At 35.2% G+C, this 11,699-nt stretch overlaps 1 protein-coding gene across 14 annotated transcripts in view; it reads right to left on the minus strand.

The window, feature by feature from the left end:
• Positions 1 to 11,699, minus strand: part of DMD (dystrophin) — a 986,794-nt gene that overhangs the window by 169,931 nt on the left and 805,164 nt on the right. For all 14 annotated transcript variants that reach the window (XM_042866635.1, XM_042866641.1, XM_042866633.1 and 11 more), the window contains 2 exons: positions 10,026 to 10,146; positions 9,055 to 9,323 (listed from right to left, as the gene is read on the minus strand). In XM_042866635.1, coding sequence (XP_042722569.1) covers positions 9,055 to 9,323; positions 10,026 to 10,146 — 390 coding nt within the window. The remainder of the gene's footprint in view (positions 1 to 9,054; positions 9,324 to 10,025; positions 10,147 to 11,699) is intronic.

Raw genomic sequence — 11,699 nt, forward strand, 5'->3', positions numbered from 1 at the left:
CTTATTCTGATAAACTGATAAAGAGCAATCTCTTAAAAATGTTCTGGTCTGACCTCAATTCTGAACTTGAGAGGCATAAAAAGGCAGACAAGTTTTTATACATGTATTAGTCACTTCTCTCAGCAGGCTATCAGGAATCGAGATCAGAGATTACCAACACTTAAAAAGTCAAATTCTGCCTGCAGATGTGGACGTTGAGCTCCCAGTGAAATCAGTAGGGAGAGTTCATGCGAGGCAAAATTTGAGACTAAATGAAAACTGTTGTGCTAATAATAGCTTGTTCTACCAAAGTAGGCTGCAGGTAGAAAAAGATTTCTGTTGTTTACCAGTGGCCTTTTTGCTTCTTTAGAGCTCAGGATCTTTTCTACAGTTAACATCAAGGAAAAAGTTTACATTATTTAGCCCAAGGGCCCTAAGTCAAAGAGAAGTTGTTTCTATTAACAACTGACTGATGCACTTATGCACATTAATTTTGGAGCGTGTATTTTATCCAAAATATTATTTACTTTGGTCTAATAATACTTCCCTTTCACATAAGAAAATTCATATTTTCCATACAAAAAGCTACATATTAAGATACCTATTACAAACTAATGCAAGAAAAAGCCATTCAAAAAATAAGATACTTGTCATTAGGATACAACACATGGAAATATCAGTAAGATTGAAGTTAATTCTGCAACAGATTAGGCAAGGTATGTACAGTGATAATCTGGAGAACTTTGGAAGATGGTTTTCAACTGTCGCATACACACACCATTATACAGATACACAGACATACTCACAAGCACCAGTATAGATGTTTGATCTGAAGATGCAAGAAAAATCTGTGTGGATGCTAAAAAGATTCGAATTATGTAAAGGCTTCTGTACTGTAGGGAATATTACAGCTCCCCTTTTATCAACCAACAGATACAAGCATTTCTCACAAATGCTCACAAAATGACGATGCAAAAATACGATTAAAAAAGGATAGGAAATGCTTCATTTGAAATGCATCATACAATTGTCTTTAAGCTTCTCTGTAAATCTGCTTCTTTTCATTCTCCTTTCAGCTGAACATCAGTCTCTTATCTTTCACAATTACCAGCAGACTTGATTTCAAAGAGTTCTTCCTGAATAGTTTTTGTTTTCAACTCTAGCTAGACTGCATAAGATGCAAATGTACGCATGTGAAGAGTGAAACTGCTCAAGTGAAATCTGCTGCAGCTGGAGCCCAGGCGCTGGTTCCTTCCTAACACATTCCTTAGTTCCAAGGCACTGTAGCTTACACTCGTCATTCTCAAAAAATGTAATTAAAGAATACTCATTTTTTGTTTGTTTCTTTATAGCAAAGCAACATCAGTGTTCTTGTATCTTTAATGATGCTGCTGTTTCTTGGTATGTATAGTCAAGCACAGTCTTAATTTTATAAGGCTATTCTAAGATTTCAATTCTCTGCCGACCCATCATTTTCATGCCTATCTTATGTAAGAAAAAAGAAAAAAAAGGAAAGAAAAAGAGAAAGAAAGGATATTGTATTGGGATATTGCTCATTAAAATAGGTAGAGCAATATGGTAAAAATTATATAATTTAGTTTCCATAAAACATTCAGTATAATTAAAGTAGCAGCACCTAAATCAGAGGAGATCAGAAAAGGATAGCTTTTTATTGCAAAAGGAGTCTGCAGAAGGAATGATGGTTTGCTTTACCCATTTAAAATGAATTTATTTATTCATTGTCTTATTTATTGCTATAGCAAACTCTCCAATCTTTTGCGACCAAATTCAAAGCAACAAAATAAGACAGATGAGACATTTATATTTAACTTGTACCAGTTACAAAAACATGACTTTTATATATTAAATAACCATTTGTGATTACATTTCTTTTCATGTGAGAAAATAAATTCACAAGCTGTTAAGACTAAAAGACTACAGAACACAGTCGATTAACTTCCACCACCTACAAACTGAGAACTATAGCACAGAATCACAGAATCACAGAATCACAAGGTTGGAAACGACCTGCAAGATCATCTAGTCCAACCACCCTCCCATTCCTATCAGTGCCACAAGCTACTAAACCTCTCTCGTAGCTCCTCATCCAGGCGCCTCTTGAACACTGCCAGGGATGGCGACTCCACCACCTCCCTGGGCAGCCATTCCAGTGCCTGACCACCCTCTGAGAGAAAAAGTTTCTCCTAATATCCAACCTAAACCTCCTCTGGTGTAACTTCTTGCCATTTCCTCGGGTCCTACTATTTGCCTGGGAGAAGAGGCCAGACCCTTTTGCACCACAACATTGATTCCTTTGTTTTTGTTTATTTTACAGTTAAAACTATGAAGTCTTCTAAAATGCCATAGGATCTCTCCTCTTTTAAAAGGAACTTACTTGGAAAAATCTCTAATCTACAAATATTTTACAATTACAAAATTTGTTTGTAGAGAGGATCACTACTCCGTCCAGGGACAATTTGGGGGAGTTACGGAATGCTGCAAATGAATTAGGAAATGGCTACTTTGTATGAACTGTTTCTTAAAAATCACAGAATCCAGCACAGAACTTATTAAGAGATTTAGTAAAGCAAGTAGGACAATGTAATTCCAATTGATTATAGACTTTGGTGTCAGGCAGCTGGAGATCAAATTAAACTGAAAAAAGTATACGCATTTCAAAGTAGTCTAAAGAGACATCAGAAATAATCACTGCATGGTTCTATCATAGAATGAAAACATGAGTAGCATCTGTAACAGTTATTACTTCAGGTGTAGCCTGAAGGAAACCTTAACACTTTCATCTCCTGCATGGCATTGTATTTTCCTACTTAGCTGTTAGCTGAAGGATGCTGTCATCTGCTAGATAGACAAACAAATCAATAATACTTAACAAAACCTCAGACCATATCCTAATACTTTGAGTAGGGGATATTTTGTTATTTTGACATTTTTAAGAATAATGGGGAGTCTATCTATAGTGGGGAGTAATACTTTAATAGTCAAAATATATTCTGGCCTGTGACTATTGAAATTGTGGAAACAGTATTTAAAGGCTTACTTAAGACTTACTTTGCTGGCTGCAAACTCTACTCAACAGAGATTTTCCCTTCAAATGTCTATAACAGCAATGACAACAGTGGTGCACATTAAAAAAAAAAAATGAAGAAATGTAGGAAGCTGTCTGGGTGATGTAAAAGTTGTCACATGAAACAAAACTGAGTTTGTGAAAAATATCAGGCAAGTTAAGGGGAAAAAAAAAAGTAAAAAAAAAAAAAGGGTAGAATATCACATCTAGCATTAAAGTAGGGAAACGATTACAAATATCTCAAAGTGTGCAGCATGTATAATAACGTATTTTTACTTTAAGGACTGGATTGCATGATCTCTACCAGCTGACTTAATTTTATGTCGGCATAAAATTAACAGGAACATAGGCATCCCTTTACAATCTGACCAAAATTTAATGGATCTAGGGCTGCTATTAATATCTAGCAAGAGTCCACTTCCTCAAAATACCTCTTTTTGGCAAAGAAGCATCTGAACTGTACCAGAATGAAGTACAGAACAATACAAGATGATTTATTTTTCCTTCTTAATGAAGAACTGTCTATGATCATTCAAGGTCCGCTAGTTCAGGTCGCTGCTTCACTATGAGAGTGCTTATAAGAAAGTGGTATCTTAACCTTGTGAAATCTGTTTCTTTTCTTTCTATGGCCACACAGGAACACAACTAAAATTTAGCTAATTATTTTTGGGGGTTATTTTACTTTTGATGGCATTTGGAGAAGAGATGCCTAGGGACAAATGGACTGAGAGCACAAAGAAAGTCATTTTGGAGTAGATGATGAGCAGATCAACGGAGACTGTTCAGTTTGTAATTAGAAAGAAGTTTTAGGCTGACATTTTCCAGTGAATATTAGTCAGAAGCAATAACTGGCAATTATGCTGAAGAAAGCCTAAAATAAACAGCATGCATTTCAGAAAAGAATAGCTACTTATACAGTGCTCACGTGAATTTCTCATGGTTTTTTTGTTTCACAGTTTTGTAGAAAAATAGCAAAAACTGTGGCATGGGTTGTGAGAAAAAATGATTAAAAGGAATACTTACAAACTCTATGGATACACTTACGTTAAATATATTATAATTCATAATGTATATGCAAAGTTCCTAGTGTTTCTGTGAAGGTGCTATGTCCATAGCTGTAGAAGTGAAACCACAACAACTACAACCAGTTCTTAAGGAGCAAGATTCAGATTTGCATGAAAACTGCTCACAAGAAAATAAAAGGCCTACAGCACTAAATTCTGCTCTGCTTTTTACCGTTAACAATTTCCATATTGAATCATGGCATCCTCTTCATTTGACAATAAAGGAGAACAAATCGGTCTCTAGTAGAACGAGTTACTGAAAATAGGGCTACGCAATTCAGCTCTTAATTGGTGGGTGTGCTTTTTGAACCATGCTTCTGCCTGGAACAAGAGGAGCTACATCTTGTTTACATCCAAGTGGTTGAAAGAAATTCAGAGTCCAAAGGCTATGCTGTTCACTTATTACGTATGACAGGAAACTGACCTGGATACGTTCCACGCTGTCAGTGATGAAGCAGATAACACTAAGACATGAGAAAGCACTTTGCATTGTGCTCTCAAGCATGTTGGAGGAGCTGAACTACTTTTAGCAAGAGACAAACTGCAACACTAAAATTATATTGACTTCTTAGTCACAAAATTCTGGGCACAGCATCCCAAAAGAGTAGCTTTGAGTTTTCAGAAAATTTTTCGGAGTCTGAAAGTATTAAAATCCAAAATGTCATCAGGGTTCCCTTAAAAATCAACAGCATTCACTGCTGCTGGTATTTCTTATCAGCTGACTACAGACTATAAGTCAGTGAGAAGGTATTGGTATGGCAGGTAATTACTGTTGCACACTAATAATAGCATAACCGCTATCAAGCTTTTGTTTGTTATCAGAGGAAAGGAGCATCTTTTGGGGAGAGAGGAAAAGTGGCCCTGCTGCCATTGGAAATGGAAAGGGTACTGAATGGATGAGACAGGTATAATTGCATGTATCAGAACTTGGAAAAGCTTAGTATAAAATCTGTGCTGTGGTCTGATGTGAAATTAAGTGTTACAGGCATACTGCAGAAAATGAGCTATTTATTGTGAGAAGAAAGCACGTGTTGAATTTGTAGCAGAAACAAGCAAAATCCAAAAAAAAAACCCATGAGCTACAATCAAAATGAGCAGCCAATGGATATTAGGGTACAATTAACAGGTTAATTTGGGCTTGGAACTGAATTTGAGGTGTCCAAATGACAATTCAAATTTAGTGGACAGGAAGACATGCTTGGAAGAGTGAGAGAAAGAACATGTTTTATTAAGAAAGTTGCTTTTCAGTCCTCAGATCACCTATCTGTGAGAAGAAAAAAAGGAGACTAACAGAGGACAGAGAAGTACAGAGCTATGAATTTATTTTGATTATTGTGTGGAAGTATCAAACTATTGATATCCTGTCCTCAGAACTAGATCCAAATACCAGTTGTTACACTAATATAGACCCAGGATCTGTGATAATAAGGCAGTAATGCTGATCAAAGACTAGTTATTCTGTGTGAGTTTGACATCACACCATGACCTTAATAGCTCCAGCAACTAAGACTAAAAAGAACAGTGACAAATGGCACTAGGGGAACTTATTCCCTAGGAAGCTATTTATCAGTTTAGGATTAAGAAGGCTTCTGTGATCTCCATCATGAGAATGATTCACAAGAAATGCAATCACAATAGCCTATGTGACCAATATTCAGATCTGCTCAGAAGATATTTGGGGTGTTTAGATGTATAGCAGGTAACAGGTATTTTACCTTGCACTGTAATATCATCAGTCATTGTCTTTAAAAAACACATCATAAAAAAGCCAGCAAAGATGAGAAATGTAATATATATTAGTTTGATAATGTTTGACTGATAATATTTACAATGAGAAATCTTTTTTGTTTAAAAATAGCTTTAACAGATCATATAAACTGTTTTCTTCAGCAAACTCAGCTTTTTAACCCAAACTTTTGCAAAGCAAAAGTGTTTAAACATTACAAAAATCAATTACTAAGAAGAAAGCAAGCATCAAGATGAAAACAGCAGTAATCAGGTGTGTGTTAATCCAACTTCCCATGTGCAGGCCAAATAGGAGATATCAAAGGCAACTACAATCTCCTGCAGATTTGAGGCAGGCTTCCCAGTGATCCTCAGTGATCCTCACAAATAATAAAGCACATTTTAGAACTGTACATTAGAAATTATACAATAGTTTTTAACTTATTTTTCATTCTTAAACATGTATGCTACTTTGGGAGACTAGTGGAGTTTTGGAGTCAAGGGCTGGGTATGTAGACAGAAAGAACAAGCTAAAATGGAATCAATTCAGTGCTGTGCAGTTTGGAGCTTACTTCCCTCTCCTTCCACTTGTCCTTGTACCAGAAATCTCTCTTGTTCCTTCAGTCTTCACTGAAATACCTCTACTTTAGACTAGGAGCTCATTTCTGTAGCACAGCCAAAACAGACGCTGTTGCTCATCTGACTGTTGCTTTGACTCACTTCTACAGACTATTTTCATGAATGTTTCCATATAGCTTCCCTAATCTTACTAAGACTTTCAGGCATCAGACTAACAATTCTTTCAGTAATTTGATTTTCCTCTCAGAACAACAATTCTTCTTGCAAATAACTACGAATGTAATGCTGTTATTGAAATTTTGACTTCTTGTGTAGCTATTAAAGTCTTATGGAGAGTCCACTACATTTTGTAGAAAGGTATTGAGATAGTAATAATGGTAATATCTAAACTTATCAAGACAGGGCATAAATCAGAAATGAATTTAATTAACAAATATGTCAATATAAAAATAGTCTGAAATCAGTGTAACAAATATAGAAAAAAATTTCATTTCTTGCTGTGGCTACTGTCACAGGTAATGCATGCTCTTTAACTAAACCCTCTCTTCCAGGTTTTGCAAAAATTAAAGCCACAAATTAAGGCTATGGCTGTGAGTATATTTTAATATTTGTACACCTTACTTAGATGCACTAAGAATGGGAAGAACCAAGATCAAAGTTTCTATTGCCTAGTTAGCTTGCATGTAGCAAATACAAACTAGAAAATTTTAAATAATTTAAATACTCTGTTTTAGAGTTGCATAATTTATTACTGCTGATTATGACTTTTCAAAAACAGATTTCACTCTAAGAAAAGAAAGGATGTCATAAATATGAACAACTGATGCAAAACATATATTTGTTAATTTAAAAGGACAGTTTTTAAATGGCAGGCACAATGGTAGCCTTCTTGATGGTTTTTCCTAACACAAACATACTTACACTGCCAAGTGAGTATATGCATCTATCTTCAGGATCTGTTTTGGAATTATTATTATTATATTATTACATTAGAGTAATGAATGTTTTCAAGACAGCACTTTGGGGAGCAATAACTGTAGCAGTCACAGAGTTAATGTCATTCAACTGTTGCCCTACTATGTTCCTGCATTACCTAAATGGTACTAATTATCATTTAGAAGCTGTTGAAAGTGCAGTACCATTTGAGTACTCTCTGTCATATATATGATATGAAAAAGTATAGCTTGCAAGGATATGAATATTCTCTGTTTCTTCATTTACTGTTTGCCTGATGTTGTTATGGATTTACAATAGCCCACGAAAAAAATATTTTAAGTAAATACGGTACAAATGAGATGAAACCAGAATGTAGATGGTAACATCTGATCTTAAATCTTCAAGCAGAATTTTTTGTTTCTGCCTAATACTAACACCTCAGAGCAAACAATGAGGTGTCCACTCAAGTTTTGCATAAGTTTTAGGAGTCCTATTTTATGATGGCTGTTACTGAAATTCTATTCTGTCCTCCAGGACTGAACTGTAGTAGGATTCTGCACTGTAATTACAAAGTTGAAGCTTTATGGTCGCAGCTTTAGAATTAAGTAACTTGCTTTGTTTTCTAGCAATACAAGAGATTAAAAAATGAATCTATGGGTATAATAGATGGCACATTCTGAGAATTTATAAATAGATCTCTTCTGTTCATTTATGAGTTTAGCTGAAGAAAAACAAATTATTCAGCCAACTGCCCATCAGCTACTTCCTTTGTCTTGCACAATATTTATGCAGGATACTCATTAAAACTTCTATATCATTAAAACTTAAGGATAATTCTAATTTTTTACTTTTTGAAAACTACATTTGATTTTTAAAGGCATTTCTTTGCATGTCATTAGTCATTCTATTTCTTCTTTCTTAGATCCTAATGTTCTGGAAGAGAAAATAACAGTCAGCTCAGGTCTCTTTCAAAATGACGAATGATTCCCATTTATGAGACTGGAACAGAGGCACTTTGTTCTTATCAAAATGGCAACCGCCTCTATTGCACTCTAGATGAAGGAATCCAGCAGTATTTATAAAGCCTGGCCCTGTCAGTCATGAAGAAAAAGGACAAATCCTTATGAGTTTTTCAGTAAGTGGTGATTTTCTGAATCATACTTTTTTTTTCCAGGCAGTTTTTTTTGTTTTAAAACTATCTTAGGTGTGGAGTCTACTTATAAGACAGATAGCAAATGCCACCATCATGACAAAAAAAAAACAACATAACCATATACTTTAAATTATTTCTGCTCTATAAGAACAGATGCAATTATGCTCTTATCATGCTTGCAAAACTATAATAAACAACAGAATTAGTTTGTTTACCTTCCTCATGTATTCTCCTATCTACTATATTTTGTTGTCTTCAATGCTAACTCTGCATTTCCTGAATTAAGAATTAAATGTGCTGAGGATATTTGCGCATTCCTGCAGAGCACTTTCATATGCATTAGCAATATGTACTCTCAGTGTTGGTTCCACTTTGTTTTAATTGCAGCAATTAAAAAAAAACCAAAACTTTTAAAATAAATAAATAAATAAATCACTATGATACAAACCAATCCACTTCTCATTATACAAGTTAATTCCTGATGACCTAGCCAATCATCTCATATTCAAAAATGCTGATTTAACAACACATACCTTGACTTTTTCTAAGTGATCCTGCAGAGAGTCAATCAGCAGATCCCCCACTGGCTGCCAGGATCCCTTGAACGCTTCAGCCTGGCGCAGTTTCAGGTCCAGTTCATCCATCGCTTCCTGAAGGCCCTGCAGCCTTTCAAGAGCATCATCTATCTTCTTTTGCCAATCAGCAGAACGTAGATTTAGCTTATCCCACTCAGTTCTGACATCATCTGCTTGCCTTCGGAGAACTTTAGTGAAATTCTGAGCCCTCTCCTCAGGTGATAGCTCTAAATATAAAAGTTGAGAGAATTTTAGGATGTACTCTGTCATACAAAAAAAAAAAAACTTGCCATCTGGGTAAGCCTAAAAAGTTCAAGGCTTATTTAGAAACTATTCAAAATCAATGACAAATAAAATTTATTTTATATGTGTTTTTATTTGTAAACCTCTCAAATCCATTTTTTCCCCAATACTGATAAAAAACCCACACGTTTATGTAATGGCATTTTAAACTTGTAGCTACACCTTGCTGTATCCTGATTCAGTGAAGAAGTCCTGCACGTACATAAATATTAATCACTGTGAATCACTGCAACTGAGTGGATTTGGGGGCTTTGCTGTACTGATTTCTCTTGTTTTTGTTTCATACATGATCACTAAACAAATGACATAGTTCTGAAATACTTAGGCTGTAAGTTAAATTCAGGTTTGAACTGTAGCTTTCAGATCTCAAATGGGACTACAGTTCTGGATACATCCAGAAGATTTAAAGCCAGTTTCACTATCTACTTATAAATACGAATGTCTATTTAGTTCCACACTGTTCAAAAGCATCACTAAGGGTTTCTTCCATCTGTATTTTTAGCTCTGTTTCTGAATACTGAGATTGAGCTTGGAGTGTAAAAGGAATGCTCTCACAGTGGCTGGCAGAATTTATTTAATCATCACTGATCATTAATGATCTTTCTAGCAGCTCTCTCTTCAGTTACCTCTTGGTTCTGGATAGACCTTCTCCAGTCCCTCCGCTGGCTGATCTGCCAGGAAGAGCCTCACAGTCTCAAGTGCACTCATGATGACAGGTTCTTTTGTTTTCAGCTCCCTCTTGAAAGTCTGTGAGAAAAAAAAAAAAACAAAAATATTGCAAATGGTTATACAATTAAATACTAAGTGCTACCTCTTTTATTGTTATTTTTGGTCAATTAAAGAACAAAATTTTAAACATCAGCTTCCACACGTAAAAGAAGCTGCCAAAAACGTAATGAAGCTTTACTTAGCCTGAAATTCCATTCACTTGTATTCAAAGGAGCTAACATTGGCAGCATGTTGCAAAGTACCCAAGGATGCACATCAAATTACCTACTGTGAGAGAGTACCTTCTTTTTGCTGGTTAACATTACAGTCAGCATCAAAACTTAGCTGCAAGTAGCAAAGCTTTGTCTGGCTCCGTACTATATCAGCTTAGTTAATGCTTCCTGAAAGTGAGATTTCCCAGAATATGAGGGAAAACCCAGTGTGATTCACTGCAGCTGCTAGCAAGTTATATCACAAGGAGAGAAAAAAGAACTATGGATATTGTCATGCTAACACCTAACAATCAATTCTAAGAAACCTAAAAAAAATTTCTACATATTACATTATTGCACTGCAGCCTTCTCTACTAGTAACACTGTAGATTCTGTTCTTCCCATGTTACACCACCTGAGATTTCTGAAAAGTAGAATTGAGGCAACAGATAAAATCTGGAAATACAGTCCAGCCTAAATGTAGGCATGAACAAGTAGAAATGTCTCATTTTTTGTCTTCTTTCCTTCCTCCCTACTTGCCTTTTTCTTCCTCCAGCAACAGTTCCTCCTTTTCTATCTCTCTTCTATTCCCTGACTTTAAAATGACCATAAATAAGGTTGCCAAGGTTGGTATTTAACATTCCACTTAGGTACAGTAAGGATACAAACCTCAGAGACATGAAACAATTTCAAGAAGAATTTTTTTTTTTTTTTTTTTTTTGAAATTAAAATGCTATTATCCTGAACCCAAGATGCTTGCTGCACTAAAAATGTAGATGATAGCTCATCTGTGGATTGCATATCATATGGGTTCTTTTGCATGCTGTTTTGAATGTTGTATTATCTAAATATTTTATGTCAATAATTTCTTTCTCTTTATGAAGGAATATTGAGTGCACATTGTTTAAGTAGTAGAGAGGTAGAACATGAAGAAAGTTATAGTGCAGTATAACACAACGTAATTGCGCAAAAGTGAGAGCCAGCACCAAGAGACTCTAGAGATTAGAAACTCCTTTTTACGACACTGAAATTATATATTTTTTCCATTATAAATCCACCAATACAGTTAAGTATTAAGCAAAATTTTGGTTATTATGCAGACTAATGAAAATTATAAATTCAATATTAAAAAGTTCTGAATTACATTCAGTATGAAATATTCTGTAAAAGAAATATTTAACAAAACTAATAATAAGAATAATAGCTGCAGTTTATCATATGGGCAGTTACAGGTAAAATATTCTTAACACATTTCAGGAAGGTAAACTTTAGCAAATGACTATATTATTATGTGAGGAATAATTGCATGCACCAGTACAGGCTGGGGGATGAACTGCTGGAGAGGAGCTCTGCAGAGAGGGACCTGGGTGTCCTGGTGGA

The sequence above is a fragment of the Lagopus leucura genome, unplaced genomic scaffold, assembly GCF_019238085.1.
Source record: "Lagopus leucura isolate 7727_CA_CO unplaced genomic scaffold, USGS_WTPT01 Super-Scaffold_100001, whole genome shotgun sequence".
Classification (NCBI taxonomy): Eukaryota; Metazoa; Chordata; class Aves; order Galliformes; family Phasianidae; genus Lagopus; species Lagopus leucura.